Below are 24,366 nucleotides of genomic sequence, written 5' to 3' on the forward strand. Positions count from 1 at the left end.
GCTCTTGTTCTAGAAAAAGAAGTGCCAGAACCCACCATGAACACCTACCTCGTTCTCACAGACTGGCAACAGCACCCACCTGAGAGGTGCTGGAACTGAGTTCCTGTGAGTTCCCTCTGAAAAAGGCCCTCCTGAAGCCCATTAGCTTTTTAAAAGTTTTGATAGTCTCTGCACCCTCACTTTGGCCCTGATCCCTTGGCAGCATCAAGAAGGCCACTGCCTCAACTTGTAATGCAGATGTGTACACAGAACTAAAACAAACAAAGCAGTTTTGAAAAACAACTAGTGTCCTTAATCATTAGTGGACAGTATTCACACATGGTGCCTGTAGGACTAAGATAGTAATATACCTATATTCAACAATGCTTCTAAACCCAGGCAATTCTGCTTTGATTTTTGCTGAAGTTCTAATGAATGCACTAGGAAGTAATTAAAGTTAGCTAATCTTGCAAGGACCTTCGTGGGTGTTTCGTGCCTTGTGTACAGGAATTTTCTCTTTGATGGTTCAGTTAAGTATTTGTAATGAGAGCGCCGTCCAGGAATCTCCGAATATATTGAAGAATTCTTGCTATTCTCATTAAGACCTTGAAAAGCGGGGAGGGATCAAGATTAGTTCCTTGGAACACAACTAATGGAACAACTAAAACTATAGCATAGTTACCTGGAAATAAAGTCTCAGTGAACTCAATATTTATTTCTAAGTAACCTTGCCGTATTGGGACGCGGGTGGTGCTGTGGGTTAAACAACAGAGCCTAGGGCTTGCCGATCAGAAGGTCGGCGGTTTGAATCCCCGCAATGGGGTGAGCTCCTGTTGTTCGGTCCCTGCTCCTGCCAACCTAGCATTTCGAAAGCACGCAGTGCAAGTAGATAAATAGGTACTGCTCCGGCGGAAAGGTAAACAGCGTTTCCGTGCACTGCTCCGGTTCGCCAGAAGCGGCTTAGTCATGCTGGCCACATGACCCAGAAGCTGTACGCCGGCTCCCTCGGCCAGTAAAGCGAGATGAGCGCAACAACCCCAGAGTCGTCTGCGACTGGACCTAACGGTCAGGGGTCCCTTTACCTTTAAACTTGCTGTAGGGTTGTACTGCATGTCTGATAATTGAATTGATTGTGCATGTAAGCAGTTTCGGCTGAACTTGGTGTGCTCAAAACACCGTATCATTTGGTTTCATGAAGCAATACTTCTTGTTTTGTGCGAAAGACATTATGTGTACTGCATTTTACGGGCAAGATCACATTTCTAGTTCCTGCCAAAAGAGTGCAGTGGTACATGTACATGCTGTGGCCCATTGTTATGGCCCTGCATTAAAACCCTTCCCACAACATGTTTCTTCTTAATGCATCGTCTGGATCCCTCATGAACATGCCTTAAGTTTGGGGTCATCAATGTGGTACCCTCCACTCCTTTCTTTTGATACCTGCCAATCCCAATTTTTGGATTTAAAAAAATTTACCTCAGGCTACCTTGCTGGAAGGGACGCGGGTGGCACTGTGGGTTAAACCACAGAGCCTAGGACTTGCCGATCAGAAGGTCGGCGGTTCGAATCCCCGCAACGGGATGAGCTCCTGTTGCTCGGCCCCTGCTCCTGCCAACCTAGCAGTTCGAAAGCATGTCAAAGTGCAAGTAGATAAATAGGTACCACTCCGGTGGGAAGGTAAACGATGTTTCCGTGTGCTGCTCTGGTTCGCCAGAAGCTGCTTAGTCATGCTGGCTACATGACCCGGAAGCTGTATGCCAGCTCCCTCGGCCAATAAAGCAAGATGAGCGCCACAACTCCAGAGTGGCCAGGACTGGACCTAATGGTCAGGGGTCCCTTTACCTTTACCTTCCTGGAAAGCTCAGATTTCCAGTGGCACCCCCTTTCCAATTTGTTTCCCCCTGGATGCCTCTTGGCCCCACACAGGCCCAGAGATATTCCAAGAACATGAAGCAGGCAGGGCGATTTGCTGCCCTGTTTGTTGGCAGCCCCAGTTGCCTTTGAAATGGGGGTGAGGAGTGAAATGTTGTTGTGCTGCAACTCCCAACATCACTGAACTATTGACCAGCACCGGGGAGGGCAACCTGCCACTCAGGGCACATTTCCCCATTCACACACCCATACCTCATTCTGGGCCTGCATACCCTGATGCAACTGGGAGACTTTTGCTTTCCAGATGCCCAAGAATCCTATCCTGCTCAATGGTTAATTTTTTGCTACTCTCAGATATGCTGCTTCAATGCAAATCTGTGTGAATATAGGTATAAATGACTATGGAGTGTGTGTTATGCATTTCTACCTAAACCTGGTGTCATTTGGAGCTGCCCAAAGCACATTTCTGGATGGTTTTTAAATCCACAGGCCCTTATAGCTATACTAAATCTGCCGGGGGGGGGGTATCACATTTAATAACATATCAGGCAAATGCAATAGTTCAGGCATAGGCCTGATGTTTGGGGACTACAACTCCCATCATCCCTAGCTAACAGAACTCAGTGGTCAGGGATGATGGGAGTTGTAGTCCCAAAACATCTGGAGGGCTGAGTTTGCCTATGCCTGCAGTAGTTTGTGTTCAAATAGAACTAAGTGCATCTTTGCAGAGGGTGTTTAATACAGAGTGGCTCAATGCTTATTTTGGAGTATAGAGTAATACAGGCACTCCCCCCACTCCATATGTTTGACTCGTGCATGACCACACATACACGCGGCACCGGGAAATAATTCAATTCATACCCAGAAATGGTAGAAGAGAGTGTGAAAGTCCTTGTGGCTCACAGAGACACCCTCTCCAGAGCCCAAAGAGTACATCAGTGTGGGTGGAGGAAGCTTATGAAAAGACAGGCGGCACAGTAGGGCTTTGTTTACGCTGCTTAGCCTCCCCAGCTAGCAGCTGGCGTTCAGGGGAGTGCAGCAGCAGAAGCTGTTTTCCTGCATGCCCCCCAGCCTCCTGCTGACACCAGAGCTTCAATTCTAGTTGTGGATATTTTTGGATACAGTATTTTTTTTGTTGTGGATTGAAGAGAGAGCGGCAGGGAGGGCTTTTAGAGGGTGCTCCCCACTTCACGCAGGTTCAGTGGCGTAGCGTGGGGGGTGCAGGGGGGGCCGGCCGCACCGGGCGCAACATCTGGGGGTTAGGGTTAGAGGGCGCAAATCCACGGGTTAGGGGGCGCAAATCCACAGGTTAGGGGGCGCAAATCCACGGGTTAGGGGGCGCAAATTACTTGCCTTGCCCCGGGTGCTGACAACCCACGCTACGCCACTGCGCAGGTTCATTTATGTGCATGGGGCCCCGGAATGTAAGTGGGGAGTTGCCTGTATAAACTTCAGTTCTGTAATCTGGCAACTGCCAAATTGGAAACTGTAGCAACCAGTTCAGTTTTGCATAATTGGGGTGGAGCAGAGAGCACAAACTAGCAGTGATACTTTCTGGAAACAACTCTCCGTATGGGTTTGCATTTAGTTACTAACCTTTTACAGCAGCAGAAGATTGTTACAGGGCCTTCGTCTTCTAACCTGTACCTCCCAGAATTTGGTAGATCTTTGCACTGTGCTACGAATGCACGGAGCTCTGTCTCTGGAAAGCCTTCTTGCTGGTAGTGCTTTAAAAAAAAAGTGTTGTTGTTAGCATCAATGCACAGAATCTCAAACAAACCACTGTACGCAAATCAATGGAGAGGTGTAATTTTAATTGTTATTCAGCATACCATTTCACCTGTTGTTTTTTTAAAGGGGGGGTTTGGAGTGCTGTGGGTGGACTTGCTGGGTAGAAAAATTGGGCTAGGAGAGAAGGATAAAATGGTTTATTTTATTATAAAATATTTTTATATACCTGTCATGTAAACGTGCAAAATGCACTTTCTTCAAACCATGGGAGACGAATCTTCAAAGTATGAAGGAAAATCATATTCTTGCTAATGCTTTCCCACCTCCCCACAAAACTCCCAAAACAGGCTAGAGATTAGGGCAGCACATGCACAGTGCCTTGATGCTTGCCTTTAAAAAACCTGCTGGTACTAATTCTCAGCTGCAGACTCCAAGGTCTTTCTTTAATGTCTGATGCAGATAGATGCTGGAGATGTAATGCTGAAAATGCATTGCATATGATGCAGGTGTGTCCAGTGATATATTCCTTTGGGTCTGAAGTTACTGTTGGCATTAATTTTGTCCTGGAGAAATCCTAGATATTTGCAGTGTCCACGTACTTTTAAATTATATTCCCGTGGTATGGGAACCAACAGCAGGACAAAAGTGTATCTAGCAAAACCTTCTGGTTGCTGGGACTTCAAGCGTTTGGGAAACCCAAAATCTACTATGCAATTCTCCAAGCACCTCACTGCAATTGTTGCATTGGAATGTATTCCCTATAAACATCGAATTCATTTGAATATCTATTGGGACGTTTGGATGGCATAGAAACATATATGTTTAAACTGGGGCTGATTTATTTGGTGGCCCTTGACTGCTTTATGTCAGTTGGTGTTTTCTTCTACGTCTTCTCTTTTTCTTTCTCAACTCCAACGCTAGCAGATGAGGATTTGTATTTAAGTATTTACATTTTTAAATGGCAAGTTTAATTAATAAAGAAAAGAAATACAAATTCTCAGCTGATAAAGAGCTGGAGAAGTCTGAAGTGAAACAGGTAGCCTGCCATCTACTTCCCTTCAAACCTAGAGCCTAAAGTGGAAAATAATGGGGCTCCTTCCTTCCACAAGAGACCAGCTGCGAACCTTTTTGCTGAAACAAGATGTTTTGGCTCAAGCAGCCAGACTGCAGCAGTTGTCCCCAGGGCTGGCCCCCTCTATAGCAGTGGAGAAGTTTAAGGGAGAAGTTTCTTAATAACTGGGGAGTGGGAGAAAAACATTAACACTGGTTCCCTACAAGGAAATAATAATAATAAATAATAATACATAATATTTTATTTATACCCCACCCATCTGACTCGGTTTCCCCAGCCACTCTGGGTGGCTCCCAACAGAATATTAAAAACACGATAAAACATCAAACATTAAAAACTTCCCTATCAGGGCTGCCTTCAGATGTCTTCTAAAAGTCAGATAGTTGTTTATTTCCATGACATCTGGTGGGAAGGCATTTCACAGAGTGGGCGCTACTACCGAGAAGGCCCTTTGCCTGGTTCCCTGTAGCTTCACTTCTTGCAGTGAGGGAACTGCCAGAAGGCCCTTGGAGCTGGACCTCAGCATCCGGGCAGAACGATGGGGGTGGAGATGCTCCTTCAAGTATACTGGGCTGAGGCCATTTAGGGCTTTAAAGGTCAGTACCAACACTTTGAATTGTGCTCGGAAACCTACTGGGAGCCAATGTAGGCCTTTCAGGACTGGTGTTATATGGCCGCTCCCCGTCACCGGTCTAGCTGCTACATTCTGGATTAATTGTAGTTTCCGGGTCACCTTCAAAGGTGACATAGAGCACATTGTAGTAGTCCAAGAGGGAGGTAACTGGAGCATGCATCACTCTGGAAGGGTTCACACATACCTTAACTGTTTCATAGGTGTCTGTAATGAGGGCAATGAAGAGACTCAGAACCATGTAGATAAAAAGGCTAATGAAAGAGTAGAGGTAGATTCGACTGAACAGCCAAACCAAGTAGCTTTTCTGCTGCATCTTTGCAAAAGTAGCAAACATGTCGTCTCCGTTTATCAACGAAAAGAGACATTCGGAAACCATGTTCAAGGAACGGAACTGGAAGAGAGGAACCAGAACAAAACAAAAAAAGATTGGTGTTTGTTTTTGACAGATTAGTGAAGCAAGTTCAAACAAACATGTTATATACCTTATTGGGGATGTGTGGGTCCCTGCCACACATAGTGTACAGGAAATACAGTGGTACCTCGGGTTACAGACGCTTCTGGTTACAGACACTTCAGGTTACAGACTCTGCTAACCCAGAAATAGTACCTCAGGTTAAGAACTTCACTTCAGAATGAGAAGAGAAATTGCGCAGCAGCGGTAGCAGGAGGTTCCATTAGCTAAAGTGGTGCTTCAGGTTAAGAACAGTTTCAGGTTAAGAACGGACCTCCGGAACAAATTAAGTTCTTAACCCAAGGTACCACTATAGTAGATCATTTGGACAGTACTTTAATACTATCTCCGTATACAGGGCCATACATAGGAATGGATAGGCAAAACTGGAGTCCCAATCAGAGGTAAACTGGGTGTTGTGGGCATAATCTAATTTTGTGCAGACTGCCCCTCGTGCAACAGAACTCCTCTCCTTTTCCAGTGTGCCTCCAAAATATGTTACAGAGAGTCCTCCAACTCTTCACAGCAGATTCTGAGGCTGCACACAAGGCTGCAGGGGAGAGGAGAGGACAGTGAAGTCTTGTTACACAAGCTGAATGCGATTCTTCTTCTACACAGACAGCTTTGGAAACTACTCTGTGTTTGGGGCATGCTGCCCTAAATAAAATCCACGGGTGGCTTTTTCATCTCCCTCAGTAGGTATGGTTTTTTATGGGGCAGAAGGAGCTAAATAAATTTATATGCAAGGCTTAAACGAACAAACAAAAACCCCTAGATTGCAATACCTTGACGTGATATGGGCCCAGCACAATCCAGCCGCAGAAACAATAGCCCAGATAAATCATAGCAGCACAACAGCAAAATCGGATGACGTTGGGCAAAGCCGCACGTAGTGTCAAAATAAGCAGCTGCAGAAAACAAAACAAAAAGCAAAACAATCCAGTGCTGCCGATCAGACTTCAGCCCTGCATTCAGTACAGCTAGATAGCAACAGGAAACAAAATAAATGCCAACAGCATGGAGGTCCTAGGTAATCCTTACATTGTACTTCTGAAAGAAGCCTAGGTAGCGAATCACTCCAAGCCACACGAGCATGGTGGAGGTTCCCAAGAGGATGCTGCAGACATCGTAGCTTGTTAGACTCTGTACGAAACAGAATTTTGGAACGTTATTAGTTGTTTTGTATAGCTACCCAGATTAGGTATAATAGCATTGAATCTTAGTCACATTATGGTGGTGATTGGGAGGATGGGAGCAAGGTAGATCTGGATCACAACCTGCCTCCTTATCAAACACCTGTCTTGGTGAGATGTAGCATTTGATAAGATACGTGGACTGCATTTTGTACAAGCTGTCCTAGATAAAACCCTCTCTATTCACTATAAGACAGGAGGCACCCCAGATTTGCCAGACAAAAATCAGGGGGAAACATCAACTACTTTTGCAGCAATAGCAGACAGGTAAGGCCATTCTTTTCCTGAGGGGTGTCACTATGACCCAGGTGAACAAGGAGCCTCCAGAGACTCAAGGTGCACTGGAGAGATAAGTAGAGCTGCTTCTAGATCAGGGTTCCCCATCTGTTTTTTGTACAACTCCCATCATCCCTAGCAAGCAGGACCAGTGGTCAGGGATGAGTCCAAAAACAGCTGGAGACCCAACTTTGGGGAACCCTGTTTTAGATGAAATTAGTATTTGGAAAGTGGTGTGTATTAGAACATTAATTTAATATACATGCACAACTGACGATATTCCTCCACGTGCCCAGAGATGCTTCTGGCTCCCACTTCATACATTAAACTATGGAACTCACTCCTACAGGAGCCAGCAATGGCCTCCAAGTTGGATGGCTTTAAAAGTGGATTAGACAGATTCATGGATTAGATAGATAAATGGCTACTAGATATGGCATCTGCCTCCACAGTTATAGAAGCAGCAATGCTTCTGAATACCATCTACTAGAATCTGGTCAGCCTCAATGTAAGAACAGGATGCTGGTCTTGATGGGCCATTGGCCTGTCCAGCAGCATCTTCTTATCATCACAACATGAACGGGGGGAAAAGCAGGCAAAAAATATTTAGGCAGCAATCCCTAGACCTACAAAGCTGGGAGTACGCCCCATTGAACTTAAGACTTATTTCTGAACTGACATGTATAGGATTGCTGTTAACCTAGGATGCCAAGAAATTAAAGGCCAGTTGAAGAGCAGAGGAAACATTTGTTTCCTGTTCAGCATACAAGCCTGCTACCTACCTTAGCCTGTATCTCCATCTTCAGCGTAGAACCAATTAGTGTTAGAACATCACTAACTATGATCATGATATACCAGCCATTCACAAATTCCATCTGATCCGTGAAAGAGACTTCTTTCTTATAGTGTTGTTGGAAGAAAGATACAAATTCCTGAGAGAGGGGACACAGACATAGAGGAAAAAAGGGGAGGAATTATTATATGAGAAGCTGCAAACGACAATACACTGGGAAGTGCCGTCCAGCAAACCCTAAACTCACCCTCTGCAGACGAACTCCTTTAATCACAGATCGTGTGCAGAGAACCAGGGATGCTAGACATGTCAATATGACAAAGGCGTCAAAGATCATCATGTAGTGCGTGTTCTTCTGTACTGGAAGAGAAAGAGGGGGAAAACCCTAACAAACTTGCAGGTAATTGTCATTCCCTCCTCCACCCCATTCTCATTCACACCAGTACGTTTGTGTAGGTCAGAGTAGTATCTTACAAACGTAGACTTGCCATGGAAGGATATAATGATATTTGGAATTCATTTTTATAAATACCATATTAGGCTAAGGGCTAATAACTACAATAACATTTCATTTTATTTTATTTTTGTAATGTATACAATTTCGTTTTCATTTTTTGTCCTTTTTCTTTTCTTTTGAAATTCATTTTTATTAGATTTTGCAAACAAACAAAAAAAGTTTATAACAATTCCAAATACATATCCATTTAAAGAGATTTCTCTCTTGTGACTTCCCCCCAGCCCTTCCATGGGTTCTAATGTGAACATTTTTAGCTACATATTATTTCCTAATCTATATTTTGTATCCATCCATATTATGCATAATACCTGTTACATTACAAGTGATATTAAAATCCTGCTAATGTTTTCATCTGCTTACAGTGGTCTCCTAAGTAAGTTATAAATTTTTCCCATTCTTTTAAAAAGTTTTTGTCCTCTTTGTGCCTGAGCTTTCCAGTCAGCTTTGCCATTTTGACTAGTCCATCAGCTTAGTTTGCCATTCCTCTCTGGCAGGGACTCTTTCTTCCTTTCATCTCTGGGCTGGTAGCATCTGTGCAGCTATTGTCGCATACATAAATGTTTTGTTTTCTACATGGGTACTATTCATCTTTGTGTTTTATCTTACTCTGTACACTTGTAATTATGTACTTTTTATTTTTCAGTAAAGTGTGCATATTCTCTCTCTCTCTCTCTCTCTCTCTCTCTCTCTCTCTCTCTCACACACACACACACACACACACACACACAGAGTGTGTGTGTTTGTGTATAAAAGCCAGACACACCTTTATTGAGGTCCTGGACTTCAGCCCCAAAGCCAATGGCAATAGTTTTTTATTTTAAGAGAGTGTTAAATGTCATCTTGCTAAATAGTTTTATGCCTTCCTTCTCCTTCTCAAATATGTAACACCAACAATATCCATAAACTGCTTATCTTTAAAAAGTGCTAAATGAAAAGTAGCCCTTAGCAATGATGCTAAGTGAGAAGTCGATTTCCTATTGGGAGACTTGTTCTCAGTGGAGATGAGGTTTCTATTTTTCGTTAATATTTGGATCATGGTGCAACTTGGGTTGGCCAAGCAATTCTACTAGTCAAAGTTTTCAGCGAACTTGAGGGAACATGCTCATGAATATGAAACCTTCAAGGAAACAGTCAAAGCCGATACAGGGTGGAATTCATCCTTTCCCACCTGTTGCACTGATTGAATTTGCATTTTTTTTAAAGACCTGGACATTGAAGAAGATGAGACAAGAAACCTTGAATATGAGATTTTTACTTACGTGATCCAGAAACATGCCAGTCTTTACATTCCTTGATGGCAATATCGTTGTCTAGGCTAATTTTGATTCTCCCACTGTGTGCTTTGTTATCAAAGACTATCTGTGGGGTCAGAGACAAAAAAGGAGTTATCTATTTGGAGAGAAGGCTCTGAAGCTATATATCATACTGACGTGCCGTTAAGACAGGCTGGATCTGACAAACATTCTTCTAGCAAGACACATCAGAATGAAACGTCTTGTGATTCCCAATTGTTTGCTCGAAAGCAGTTAAATGGAAGCAAAGATGAATAGTTGGCTGCAAGCAGAATTTGAAACACAGCGGACAAACACAATGTTTTGCAACTTTTCATGCCATTCTCAGCATTAGAGAGCTTTCCACGGAGATACTACACACCACTCCTGGGGTAATAGCATTCACTTTTAGAAGATAAGCAAGTATCTAGCATAGGGATAACCAACACGTAGTGTCTGCCAGATGTTGTTTGATTATAGCTCCTGTTGGCCCCAGCTAACACGGCTCATGGTCAGAAATGATGGGAGATGGGCCACGTCTGGAGAGTGCCACCTTGGCTATTCCTGGTTTAGCTATAACTGCTGCACCATGACTGCTGCACCAGCTGCAGCTATAACTGCTGCACCAGCCAAAATTATATTCTTGAAAACAGGCCTGGAGCTGGCACCTGGAATCCTTGGGCAGCTGGCAATGCCCACAACGGATGATTGACCTGGAATCTTCTTTTTCAAAAATCTCTTCTGTGCTTCAGTTGACACTAGGAAACTAGGCTTGGAAGCCACCATTTTAATTTCCCACAGTGCCTTGGCAAAACATCAGCTAGTGGGAGGAATTCAAACAGCAGCTCATTGTCTAGCACTGATTGGAGTGCTGCTGTCCAACACCACCAAGTTGGCCTGCCAGGACCCAACATATAAGTGGTTCCCCCCTCACCACCCCCCCAGTACGTCTGCAAGGATGCCCTTAGCACACTGATGAAATCTTTGAAGTCAAAATGGCTGAACTGCCTCAAGGAAAATGGGGCTTCGGTGCTCTGCACATCTTCTCAACATCTCCCTTGGCTATTGTCACTTTGTCCATGCCTCTGTCGGCATCCTTCAGATCACGCCCTTCCAGCCATGACAATCCCCCGATCCCTGGTGCGACATAAATCAGCGACTCAAGACTTCAAAAGTCTGAGCACGCTATATTAGCAGAGCATACTGTGCAAACAGAACAGGCATGAGGCTTGTGGAAGCATACTAACAGCTAAAGATTTATTAAATCAGGACAAAGAAAACATGTCGCCTCCCTTTCTTCTCCTCAGAGAGACAGTAAAAAGCAAAAGCTACACACACAATGGAAGTTCCCAGCAACTGTGCTGGTATGTAAACAGACATGTGAGTTGCAACAGTTCCATGTCTGCAACTAAAGGTGGAATGGAATTTTCCAACATCCTCATCCTCCATATACTCCACCGGCAAAATCCAAGTTGTAATGGAAAAAGAAACATGAATTTATAATTCATAAACTGGATATCCCTGAAGTGCAAGTCCATACACTTTACCTATGTTCCATATGCCTTAATATTGTTTAGTAAGTATTTGCAAATGGTGAACCAAACTATTGATGTTAAAATAACAGAAATGATCCCTGCCACGTGACTTGGCATCTGGTGCCCCTTGCAAGGGATAGCTTCAGCCCCATGATTTGCTAGGCCCTTTCTGCCTCACACATCTTCTTGAAGCTTTGAGTTCACCATCACCCCTTCTTCAAGCTGCCCTTTGGAAAAACTGGTTGGGGCCCTACAGCAAATGGGAACATTTCAACCTGAAGCCTGTACTTACTGTCAGAGTGAAATCATAGCAATCTGGTAGTTCATGATGACGAACCGTCTGGAGATTGATAGCCTTCAGTTTGAACGTGAGCTGCAGTGTCACAAGTCTAGAAGAAGAGTTTGGGGATTTTATTTCACCATTACCAACAACAACATGCGAGCGCACCAGCAACCGAGAACTCCCGCCTCACCTATGGAAGTCTAGAGTGAAGTTGAAAACGCTCTTCCCCAGTGTCCTGTTTTCCAAAGGCAGCATGGGTTCCACATAAAAGCATTCTGTGAGGAAAAAACAAGACAGATTTTGTGGGAAGTACTCTGCATCTCGCAAGGCAAAGAAGAGTCTAGATCAGTGTTTCCCAAACTTGGGTTCACAGCTGTTTTGTGACTACAAATCCCATCATCCTTAGCTAGCAAGATCAGTGGTCAGGGATGATGGGAACTGTAGTCCAAAAGCAGCTAGAAACCCAGGTTTGGGAAGATCCTGCTGTCCACAAGGGTAGGCATGTTTGATTTGACATGCATTGGGAAGCTCTCCCTTTGATTAAGTTACCCACCATGTAACTTTTTCTCCCAGAAGGAAGAAGGAAGTGGTGGTTGTGATCTTGGTATATAGCCACCCACAACTTCATTGGGCAGTTAAGGATAAGCCCCTCAGTGTCAGGACTGCCGACATCTGTTTTTCAAATGTGGGGCAATGCTGAATCAATGTGAAATGGGCTCTTATTTCAGAATGAACACCAGTTTCTCAATAAATAAATAAAAACCAGGGGAAAACAGCAACACAATGGATCTAGATTATGTAGTTGGGCTATATAGGGGGGAAGGAAACCAAGTACTTAAGTCTCCATTGATTCTAGAATGAGATGGTGTGTGAACAAACCTCAAGAGTAACAGTTGGTATTGCATATGAGTGATGACAGGAAATTGACCTCTTCCCCACCCCCTTCTCTCTCTCAAACACAAGACTTGAGTAATAAAAATATATATTACCAGTTTCGATTTCTGGATCAATATCAAAAGTGTCATTTCCAGGACAAATGGTTCCTCGCTTGTAGAAGTATTGGCATATGGCCATAGGTGTCTCTTCGGCTCCTTTCTTCTCATAGGCGTGATTTCCAACAGATATGGTACGCAGCTGTAAATACTAACCCAAAACTGACAGATGGTTAATGAACCCATATGAACCTGCCTGACAATCAAGAGAAAGCTCAGATGGCTCTCTCTCCATCCTGTTGATGCACGATATCAGATAAGCAGCTACCGGAGGCAGGATCATCCCAGTGGTGGTTCCAAATGTGTGTGGAACGTCCTCCCTTTGGAGATATTCTGGTCCCCTCTCTTGGTTTTTAGGTGATCAACTGGAGTCTAAGTCTACAAAAGTTTATGCCATAATAACATTGAGCTGCCACTCTTTGTTGGTGTTGCTGCAGCAGACCAGCACAGATCACCTCTCTGGAAATATTATTTAAAATACCTTCGTTTCAACATGCTTTTAATGTTTAATTTTAAATGTGCAGCTTTGAATGCATTTTATGTTATTGGCTGCATTAGGTTTTTGTAACTGTAATTATAAAATAACATTTTCTATTGTTTTGTCTTTGGTGTTTATTCATTTTGTAAACTCTTCTGATTTTCAGAAATAGGTCATCCTCCTGTCAGGTCAAGGGAGCATCTGAGGGCATCCAGATAAATGATTAAATCTACATAGATAAATTTAGTGTTGTTCCCTATGTTTGGTTTCACTGGGTTTAGTTAAATTTGTATGGACAAAGTCGAGATCGGAATCTGCATTTTATTGAGCTTCTATTTGCCTTCTTCCCTTAAATAAGCAAAGAACAAGGAATTAGGACAAAGATGAGCAGTTTCTTTGCCCTTTAAGGATTTTTCACAGGGAGTTTCACAACAGAAACCCAAATAGTTGAAAACCAGCAAGTGACTACCAGTGACTCACAAAAAGCACACTAAGGCATGTACCAATTTGAATGAGACTGTATCTACTCTCTCTTGAACTATGGTAGTTTATAAGTGGGAAGGAGTTTCTGGAATTCTGATTTGGGAATTAAGTTTGGCTCATGAGGATGGTGTTATCTATTAACTATTACTATGCTCAGACGCTGAAGACAAATAACAGGGGTTAGCCTGCCTGTGACCCTGCAGAATTACTACAGAGCCGGCCCTATCATTAGGCAGGATGAAGTGATCGCCACAGACAACTGGTTTGGGTTTCTTGAAAGGCCAGCAAATGGTTAGGTATTTAATCATTCTTGGATTTTTACAGCCAGAGACAAGGAGGAGCGCTTTGCGGGGGGGGGGGGGGGGTTGCCTCAAGAGCCAAAATAACTTGACTGGCCTTATGTATTCTGCACCTAGATTGGCAGCATTTGCTACTCTGCCTCAGGCAGTACAGTCTCTTGGGCCACGTGGAAACAAGATGGGATACAAGGAAATCCTTATACTGTTAGCCTTGCCAAACAGGTAGGTAGCCAGACAAGGCCAGAAGCAGGTTCCACATCTTAGCTCCCAAATGTTGTGGTAAGAAAATGGTTTTCAAACTGCTATCAAAACAAGTACATGTCCCAGATTTGGGCTCAAGTAGACTTCTTCACCTAAGCCCAAGGGTGGGGGACTAGATCAATCTGGCAGGTGGGTTCCTTCATCTTGACACAGCCATCCATGAACTAAGCTTAACAGGTGGGTGGGGCCAGTCACCTGACATCATGCCCATTTTTAGCCTGCATGGTTTGAAATCAAATTCTGAGGGGCAAAACATTCTGCAATGCATAGACATTCATCTGACTGTCGGCACTTGAGAAGCCTTGTGCAATATGTTTTTCAGGGACCACGGATCAGCCATTATCTGCCCTACACCATACAGCTGACCCAAGTCCTTTTTTAGCCATTATCACTTGAGGTGTGAACACTGGTACGGCAGATCTGCAGGTACATTCTTTTGGCCTCACTCTCTGTAGCCATGCAAGCTAGGTGAGGGTCCCTACTTCTCTGTGAAATGTGCAAGACACCTCTGCATGATTTTGCTGAAAACAAAGCAAAAAGCTGAATGAGTCATGCAGCTCTGGGGCAGGTTAAAGGTCTCCCTCTTCAGACAATAGCACAGAGATGGAGGAACCTGTGGCGCTCTAAATGCCCATCATCCCGGACCATTAAGCTCTGCTGGCTGAAGGGAGCCAGAGTCCAAGAACACGGGGAGGACTAACAGGTTCCCCATTCCCTGCAGAAGCACCTGAAAATAGTTTTAGTGTTGACTACTTTTGTTGCGCAATTCTGTCTGTACAGAAAGTCTGTATGGTCAGTGTAGTGTTGGACTAGGAGCAATCCAACAGGTTCAAATCTCTACTCCTCTATAAAGTTCATTGGGTGACCTTGGGCCACTCAACCCAGCCTGTCTCACAATGTTGTTTTGAGGGTAATGTATGAACAGAACCTTGTACTTTGTCAGTCTTGAGCTCCTTCAAGTAAAAGGTGGGAGAAAGGTGTAAGTAATAATAATAAATTTTATTTATACCCTGCCCTCCCTGGCCAGAGCCGGGCTCAGGGTGGCTAACACCAGCAAAAATACAATAAAAAATAATGGGGGGGACCAATTTATTAAAATATGGGTTAAAATACAATTTAAAATGCAACCTCATTTTAATAGTACCCCATAGATCAAAACCATCAGGGGAGGGAAACATAAGGGTCAGATTGAGTCCAAACCAACGGCCAGGTGGAACAGCTCCATCTTGCAGGCCCTGCGAAAAGATGTCAAGTCCCGCAGGGCCCTAGTCTCTTGTGACAGAGCGTTCCACCTAGTCGGGGAGTAGTTGCTTGGTTTTTTTAAGCCAGCTTTAAATTTCATGGGAAACGGCACCCTTGTAGAATAACCCCAGCTGCTATATTTATTGTATTGTAAATTGCTTCTAGATGACTCGTAGGAAGTGAAGTTACCTGATTTATTGCGAAATAGATCTGATCATAGACATCCATCTGCGTATAAACTGCATAGGTGTCATCCAGTCTGTCCGTGTAGCCTTTCAGGAAGAGATGTTTAAAAGCCACTGTGTTCTCCTCTTTAAATTCCACTACCATTTGGTTGCTTAACCCAAACACTACCAGCTGACGGCAACCACACACAAAATGAAAGAAAGAAAGAAAAGAGAGCAAAAGTTGTTGTTTTTTATATTCCAAATAATTTCAGCTGGTTAAAAGCTGCACGTTTCTACACAGGTCATTTCTCTGCTGTGTGGACAGCTATGGCAAAGGCCATATTTATATTTATCAAATTTATATCCCACCCTTCCTCCCGAAAGATCCCAGGGTAGCAAACACACATCTGTTATTTAAAATAAAAATGTATTTAAAAACAGTGAAAAACATCCTTTTGAAAAATGAATTGCAATAAAACATGTACCGCATTTTTGCTCTATAAGACTCACCAGACCATAAGACGCACCTAGTTTTTGGAGGAGGAAAACAAAATATTCTGAATCTCAGAAGCCAGAACAACAAGAGGGATCGCTGTGCAGCAAAAGCAGCGATCCCTCTTGCTGTTCTGGCTTCTCGGATAGCTGCGCAGCCTGCATTCACTCCATAAGGCGCACACACATTTTCCCTTAATTTTTAGGCAGGAAAAAGTGACTCTTATAGAGCAAAAAATATTGTAACCAATGATGTGTCTGGATAGGCCCGTCGAAAACGTTTTCAGCAGGCATCTAAAATAATACAATTATGGCATTTACCATAAACTTGGGACGCGGGTGGTGGACTTGCCGATCAGAAGGTCAGCGGTTTGAATCCCCGCGACGGGTGAGCTCCCATTGCTCAGTCCCTGCTCTTGCCAACCTAGCAGTTTGAAAGCACGTCAAAGTGCAAGTAGATAAATAGGTACTGCTCCGGCGGGAAGGTAATATGCGTTTCCGTGTGCTGCTCTGGTTTGCCAGAAGCAGCTTAATCATGCTGGCCTCATGACCTGGAAGCTCTACGCCGGCTCCCTTGGCCAATAAAGCAAGATGAGCGCCGCAACCCCAGAGTCATCCGTGACTGGACCTAATAGTCAGGGGTCCCTTTACCTTTACCTTGACCTTTACCATAAACTTATAAGGGCTGAGTTCAGAAATGCAACCTTATTATTCTCTTCGGTTCTTAAATGATTTGGCAAAGAAAAAGTTGGCAAGGTAGGAGTATATTCTTAGTTTACTGGGTGTATCCCTCCCTGGTTCCAATCTGTTGTTGGGCCTTGAATGCAAGCAGTGGATTTACTGCAAATTTAACCTTCACATCTCTCTCATTCTATTTGCACATAGAGCTTATTATGTGGGATCTGCAAAGGTGAGGACAGTGCAATGGCTATAAAACTGACTCTAAATATATGTCAGCTGGAGGTGCTTTGCAGCCTGAGAGAAAGGACAGTATGACACCCCCTCCCCTCTCCGTGTGAAGAAGCTGACTAGCCTGAAGGTTGGATTTTACTCCCAACACTGTTGTGGAGGGGTCAATTTTGCAACCAAAAAAATAACCATTGGTGACAATTCAGGCTGCATACACGCCATACATTTCAAAGCACATTGCTTCTGCCAGAGAATCCTGAGAACTGCAGTTTGTTGAGGGTGCTGGGAATCTCTCTGAAGATACAGTCCCTAGGATTCTGTGAGGGGGAAATGTATGGTGTATAGTTGTATACTGTCCACCATGCTTGATGCAACAAGCTAGATTAGGAGGCCCAGGGCAGGTCATGTGACAACAGAAGGAAATGTCTAGAGCAGGGTTTCTCACACTTGGGTCTCCATCTGTTTTTTGGGCTACACTTCCCATCATCACTGACCACTGGTCCTGCTAGCTAGGGATGATGGGCATTGTAGTCCAAAAGCAGCTGGAGATCCAGGTTTGGGAAACCCTGATCTAGAGGGCTCCGAAAGAACAAGCGGGGGTAGCTCCCACCTCTCACTTTGCTTAGTGGCATAGCTGGGTGTTTATTGGGCCTCCAATATCAGAGGAGTTTATTTTTCTGGCAAACTTTCATAATTTGAAACACTGAAGCCATTTCCATTTTATTTCAAGTTTTGACATTTTCCATTAGTATTAAAAGTAATTCCAGAAATGTATTTCTCAAATGAGTACAGTGGTACCTCAGGTTACATACGCTTCAGGTTACATACGCTTCAGGTTACAGACTCCACTAACCCAGAAATAATAAGAACTTTGCTTCAGGATGAGAACAGAAATTGTGCTCCGGCGGCACGGCAGCAGCAGGAGGCCCCATTAGGTAAAGTGGTGCTTCAGGTTAAGAACAGGTTCAGGTTAAGTACGGACCTCCGGACCTAATTAAGTACTTAACCCAAGATACCACTGTATCTCAATTCAGTATCAATAGGATCTTGCAGTCACGTCCAAGCAACATAATACGGTTTGGGGCATTTCTAAAAGGCAACCTGCAGCTTTCCCATTGTCTCTCACCTGGATAGTAACCATGGCAATTTTCAGAAGTTGTATCCCAAGTTTCCAAGGCTTCCTCCCCCGGGCCCAGAATTTTTCACAGGGGTTCATGAAGAAAAATTTAAGTTTCCTTCTCAGCTGATCTTCCAGAAGCAACTCCTGACACATCGAAGGGCGCCTCTTGTAGCTGTAGACGTTTTCATCATCATGGGAACTGCAGCTGCTTACAACCACCACTTCAGGGTTTTCCATTGCTGGAATGTGCAACCCAGTGATTAAACCAAAGAGACATTAGCAAGCTCAGAATGACTAACAGAAAATATTACACTTGTGGTTAGGAGCATCTGTACTATATGAGCTGGACTATCGTCTCCATGAAGGAATCAGACAATCATAGAGTTGTAGAGTTGGGAGGGACCTTTGAGGGTCATCTGGCCCAACCGCCTGAGGCAGTGGTTCTCAAAGGGTGTGGCAGGTGAGGAGGGTGTGGCAGGAAGATTCAAGGACCATTAAAGAAACTTAAACATTTTGGTGTAGCATCGTATCAGAATTTTATTTTATTTTTTAATTTGCAGAATCTGGACAGGTACATTTTCAAAATGAGAGCGAGAACATCAAATGATATTGAGGATAATCCTCGTTTAGACCCTGAACTGCCGTGTTGTGCTGGAGAGAATAGCATTAGCTATTACGATGCAATTCTCCACAACATGGTGTTGTGAACAGGGATTTTCAACTCTTGACAAATATGAAAGATCAGAAGAGAGAAAGCCTTCTTTGTGTTGATGAGGAGATGAGAGTTTGCTTGTCTCAAATTAGACCTAATATAAATGAGATTACCCAGCAAAAGCAAGCTCATGCCTCTCTCATTCAGTTAGGAATACGTACATAAGGTACATATGTAAGAGGCTCGTTTACAATTATATTTTGGGAATGGTCCCATGTTCTTATGTAGCTGCATTGTTTTTATACTTTCTGGATGTCCCATGATCATATTATAAAGGAGTTGTGTTCTATGTTATATATCAAGCACTGCCAGGAGTTGGTTTCTTTTTGTTTTCCAAAGTATTTCTTATCAATAGGAAGATTTGGTGTGGTACGACCAAATTTTTATTCTGTGCCCGAGAAGAAAGAACCACTTTGAGAACCACTGCCCTTAGGAGTGGCACAGCCCAAATGTGTACGGTGTAAAACAGAAACCAGGTATATACACTCATCCCAAGGACCAGCCAACCCATATGATCAGGCTTATTAGGTCATCAACTAAGCACAGCAGGGAAGGGTGAATTAGTTAAGAGTACAGAAAAACTAATTCACACACAGTTCCCATGCTTCACTCACAGAAAGCACTATTTTTAGAGATGAGCAATGGAGGCATTTTCCATAAACGCAGTATTTCCACATCTTGGTTTTTTTTTTCTGGTTTTCCTACTAGTTTGGATACAATAGAAGACAGATTTCTTAAAAAATTAAAAGCTATGCAAAAAAACACACCCTTGCATATAAATTCTTAATTGGAACTTATCTGTATTTCTTATAATACGGGTCATCAGATCAGAGTGTTCTTTATTTCTTACCCACATACAGTTCCAAGATACGGATTAACTAAATCAGCAATCCTGCGGTTCTCCGGGTATTGTGCTCCAGTCATCAGCTTCAGCCAGCATAGACAATCATCAGGGAATGCTAGGAGTTGTAGCTCAGCAACATCTGGAAAGCCTCAGGTTCTCCATCCTTTCACACGGGGTTTCCCAAACATGGGTCCCCAGCTATTCTTGAACTACAAATGCCATGACCCAGGTACAGTGGTTGGGGATGATGGGAACTGTAGTCCAAAAACAACTGGAGACCCAAGTTTGCGAAACCTCGCTTTCACTAAATACAAATCGGTATCAAGATAATTATTTGCAGAATGCAGATTCTTTAAAGGTGAGGAAACCAAAGGGAAAGCATCTCTTTACCCCTGAGTTTTAATTTACTAACTTATTTCTCTGACCAGCAATGAGGCTGTCAAACAGGAAGCCTGGTGCCTTCCGGATATTGTTAAGGCTAGGGTGGCCTGTAGTCAGGGATGAAGGAAGTTTCCGTCCAGCAATTTCTGGATGGGCACAGGTTCCCCAACCTTGTAGTAAAGGGAAGGAAGGTACTTGGAAGTCTTAGTTGCAACTGTGCAGCTGATTTATATTTGAGGTCCCCAGAAAGTAGATTACATCTGGCCAATGGAGAACATCCCCTTTGCTCTACTTGTTACACAAATGTCATAGAAGTGCTTACAGCTTGACCGATGACATTGCTTCTAGTTCTCTTGCCCCTATCTCTTGCAAATGGTATGTGAATTATTTAGCGTTTTACCTGCAGCAGTGACCAAAATATGCCAAGAGCCTACAAGCAGGGTGCAGTGCATTCATTTAAGAACAGGTATAGCTCAATCCGAACGTATGCTTAGAAGTAAATCTGATGGTGCTTTTCCCAAAGGAAATGCACATTGGATGACTGCTTTCAGCAGGGAAGTAATCCCAATAGGGGCCTTAACTTTCAAGTAAACATACATATAATCAAGTTGTGAAAAACATCACAAAACGCTGACCTGATCTCTTTGGGTCATTTAGGCTGCAATTCTATACACATTTACCTGAGAGAGTATGTTCCATTAAACCCAACAGGACTTACTTCTGAGTAGACATGTATAGGGTTACTGTAATTGCCATTATAGAAAACAAGAACAGCTCAATTTTTGGAAGAAAATTCTGCACACGTGAGAAACCAGCTGCTAATCTACAAAGTAGTGACTTTGATTCACTTTTTGCCAAACCAGGGTCCGTAACTACAGACAAATGCAGCAAATTTCTGCACTAGATTTAAGTCCCTAATTTAGCTCTTATAAAAATATGTTAACATACAACCTGAGCTTGAAAAAACCCACAAGGCTGGCTATGCAGCTGATAAGTGCCAACCTATGTCGACTCTCTTGTCTCCCTCACACACCAATTGATGGAAACAAGGGCATTGCAAGAGTGGCACACATTTACACAGGAATTGATGTTCTGTTCATTTTCATGGCTGATAGCATGACAAGATACACAGCACGGATACATGCAAAAAATTGCTAACTAACAAGAGCATCACACAGAGTCCCTAATGTATCCATAAATGACTGCAATTAAAATTGCCAAATGCGTTGATCAGGAACATTTTCATGTCCAAAGTTTCCACATTTTGTGTTACTGTTTGAACGAGAAACTTTGTCATGGCCACATGGGTAAAATCATCAGGCATTTGGAGTGATTACTCACATTTCTGCAAGGTTACTGGATATACCCATATCAAAGTCCCACCAGTGGCGTAGCGTGGGGGGTGCAGGAGGGGCCGGCCGCACCTGGCACAACATCTGGGGGGGCGCTCGCACTCGCGAGGGGATCTATGGGGACCCTGCTGCGGGTTAGGGGGTGCAAATTACTTGCCTTGCCCCGGGTGCTGACAATCCACGCTACGCCACTGAGTCCCACATCTACGGATCTAGAGATTGTAGGTGGAGACAACAAGCATGTTTCTGTTGACTTCATCTTCACCATCCCAGCCTCTCTTAGGAAGGAAGCAAGGAAATCAATGGGGCATATTCCCAGATACGTGTGGTTAGGATTGCAGTCAAACTTTCAAGTATAAGTCATTGTACAGATAAATCAAATTGGTTTTAATCAGATATGTGATTAAATCTGCATAAGCTTACATGACTAAAGAATAGTTTTGAAACAAAGGGGAAAAGCTTGGGTATAAATTATCCAAAATGCATGAATAAAACAAATTGATACTTAACTTGCATTTTTAATTGTCCATTTAATAAGGGTCTCCTTTTAGTCAATTGCAAGATGCTGAATCTAATATATTAACCAATTAAAGTTTGCAGCCCCATCTATTTCCAGTGCCACCCCTCATCCCTGAAAATCTGACCAAGCAGGCTATGCCTCTGAACATGCACAAAGTGCCTTTCCCTCTACCAATGAGTTCCCTCTAAAGCACTGGAGAAGAGAAGCAAGGATCCCTGGGGGCATAGAATTGGAAGGTACCCCAAGGGTCATCTAGTCCAACCCCCTGCAAAGCAGGAATCTCAACGAAAGCATCCATTTCCATATACCAACTGATCATGGGAAAGAGATTCATTTAAAAATCCTTGTGCGCGTCCACCTGCCTGTCTGGTGCTCAGCTCCAAAATCCAGCATCTTTGAAGAAGGGCCACAAAACGAAGCGGGGAAGGTCTGTCTCCTCTCCCTGCCCCCACCCCGGGTATATGACCTCCGCGGGATCTTCAACCAGGAGGAGAGCCTTTCCTTGCCTCGGAGAGAAAGCAGGAGCGCCCGGACTGACCTTTGGAGGGACGGCGAGAGAAGCAGCGCATTGGGGCGCCTGAGCCTACCGCGCCTCTCCCTTCCATGCGCTCCCCCCATCCGTGAACCAGCCTCTCCGGGCGACTTACTCATTGAGGCGGCCCCGAGCGCTTACGGACGCCGCCAGCTGAACACGACACCACCAGGGACGCCGAGAGAGAGAGAGAGACCTCCTCGCGCCCGGGCGCAAAGCGACACCTGATGCCCGCGGAGAGGGCAACGCGCCACCGCCGCTCGCTCACCTGCCCTACCTGCCCGGGAAGGGCGCGCGCATCGCCAGGAGGAGGAGGAGGCGGCCGGCGCCTCAAGGGGAGTCCGCTTTCATCCCTGCTGCCGCGGAGGAGGAGGAGGGGAGCGTCCTCCTCAGCAGGAGGCGGGAGGGCGGCCCCTCACTCCGAGCTGGTGCCGGCGAAGCTGCCCGGGCGCAGGAACTGCAGCGGCGAAGGCGGCGCAGGAGGAGGACGCGCCACGTGACTGGCGAAGCGCGCTCCTGCAACAGCAACAGCAGCTTGGGCCTCCGCCTCCCTCAGGGGAAGATAGCCAGTGTGTGCACAAACTAGACCAGAAATGCCGCCCTACTTACCTTTCTTCATCTACAACAGCAGCAGCAGAAGTCCAAGTTGAGACACACACACACACACAAATGTTTGAAGGCCCTGGGTCCCCCAAAGTTAATGGGCATTGCCCAGTGCAAAATTTACGTATAACCAAAAAAAAAAAAAAAAAAAGGGGGGGGGGGAAACTGGATGTACATTTCCAAGTGTTTTGTGTTGTGTATGTAGGCTCCTACAACTTCTTCATGGATCAGTGCCTTGTCGTGGCGAAGGGGCTTGAATAACTCAGAGAAGCTATGAGCAGGGCCACCCAAGATGGACAGGTCATAGTGGAGAGTTTTGACCAAACTTGATCCACCTGGAGGAGGAACTGGCAAGCCACTCCAGTATCCCTGCCAAGAAAACTCCATGGACAAAGACAACAGGCATATAAAAGTTACGACGCAGGAGATGAGCCTCTCAGGTCGGAAGGCGTCCAACATGCTACTGAGGAAGAGCGGAGGACAAGTACAAGTAGATTCAGAGCTGATGAAGCAGCTGGGCCAAAGCCGAAAGGTGGCTCAGTTGCGGATATGCCTGGAAGTGAATGGAAAGTCCAATGCTGTAAAGAAAAATATTGCATAGGAACCTGGAATGTAAGAACCACGAACCTTGGTAAGCTGGATGTGGTCAAAAACGAGATGGCAAGAATAAATATTGACATCCTGGGCATCAGTGAACTAAAATGGACGGGAATGGGCGAATTCAGTTCGGAGGACCATCATATCTACTACTGTGGGCAAGAATCCTGTAAAAGAAAGGGAGTGGCCCTCATAGTCAACAAAAGAGTGGCGAATGCTGTACTGGGATGCAATCTCAAAAATGACAGAATGATCTCGATACGAATCCAAGGCAGACATTTTAACATCACAGTATAGTGGTACCTTGGGTTACAGACGCTTCAGGTTACAGACGCTTCAAGAAGAGATGGCAAGAATACACAGAGGAATTATACCAGAAAGAAATGGATGTCTCGTATACCTCAGGTAGTGTGGTTGCTGACCTTGAGCCAGACATTCTGGAGAGTGAAGTCAAATGGGCCTTAGAAAGCACTGCTAATAACAAGGCCAGTGGAAGTGATGATATTCCAGCTGAACTATTTAAAATTTTAAAAGATGATGCTGTTAAGGTGCTACACTCAATATGCCAGCAAGTTTGGAAAACTCAGCAGTGGCCAGAATATTGGAGAAGATCAGTCTACCTCCCAATCCCAAAGAAGGGCAGTGCCAAAGAATGCTCCAACTATGGCACAATTGCGCTCATTTCACATGCTAGCAAGGTTATGCTTAAAATTCTACAAGGCAGGCTTAAGCAGTATGTGAACCAAGAACTCCCAGAAGTGCAAGCTGGATGTTG

The 24,366-nt window shown here is 44.3% G+C and overlaps 2 protein-coding genes across 7 annotated transcripts in view; one reads left to right on the forward strand and one right to left on the reverse strand.

The window, feature by feature from the left end:
- MCOLN3 (mucolipin TRP cation channel 3) lies at positions 1 to 22,863 on the reverse strand. 5 transcript variants are annotated; one of them, XM_081914235.1, is made up of 14 exons: positions 22,669 to 22,863; positions 18,057 to 18,289; positions 15,552 to 15,719; positions 12,597 to 12,750; positions 11,798 to 11,882; positions 11,617 to 11,713; positions 9,778 to 9,877; positions 8,249 to 8,361; positions 7,991 to 8,140; positions 6,781 to 6,882; positions 6,525 to 6,647; positions 5,473 to 5,679; positions 3,448 to 3,578; positions 1 to 584 (listed from the first exon to the last, which is right to left on the reverse strand). In XM_081914235.1, the coding sequence occupies exons 2-14, from the start codon at positions 18,285 to 18,287 to the stop codon at positions 578 to 580; spliced, it is 1,668 nt and encodes a 555-aa protein (XP_081770361.1). In that variant the 5' UTR covers positions 18,288 to 18,289; positions 22,669 to 22,863; the 3' UTR covers positions 1 to 577. The 5 variants fall into 5 exon arrangements, with proteins under 5 accessions (XP_081770361.1, XP_081770360.1, XP_081770359.1 ...); XM_081914234.1 differs by having other exon boundaries at positions 22,660 to 22,863; XM_081914233.1 differs by lacking the exon at positions 22,669 to 22,863 and adding an exon at positions 22,507 to 22,597.
- The window catches only part of DNAI3 (dynein axonemal intermediate chain 3), a 66,722-nt gene that overhangs the window by 5,121 nt on the left and 37,235 nt on the right, over positions 1 to 24,366 (forward strand). The window contains exons 1-2 of one of the 2 annotated variants that reach the window (XM_081914150.1): positions 6,982 to 7,199; positions 14,443 to 14,546. The exons of the other annotated variant lie outside the window; for it this stretch is intronic. The gene's annotated coding sequence lies outside the window, so the exon portion shown is untranslated. Of the gene's footprint in view, positions 1 to 6,981; positions 7,200 to 14,442; positions 14,547 to 24,366 lie in introns of those variants that run through there. 2 annotated transcript variants of the gene reach the window in all.

The sequence above is a fragment of the Podarcis melisellensis genome (assembly GCF_964234715.1).
Source record: "Podarcis melisellensis genome assembly, chromosome: 6".
Classification (NCBI taxonomy): Eukaryota; Metazoa; Chordata; class Lepidosauria; order Squamata; family Lacertidae; genus Podarcis; species Podarcis melisellensis.

Bases quoted from the DNA above. Each gene is read 5' to 3' on its own strand.
- MCOLN3 (XM_081914233.1), bottom strand. The intron at 9,878-11,616 runs GTAAGTACAGGC...CTGACCCCACAG, and splicing joins GCTATGATTTCACTCTGACA to ATAGTCTTTGATAACAAAGC. The intron at 6,648-6,780 runs GTAAGGATTACC...TGTTTTCTGCAG, and splicing joins GCTTCTTTCAGAAGTACAAT to CTGCTTATTTTGACACTACG.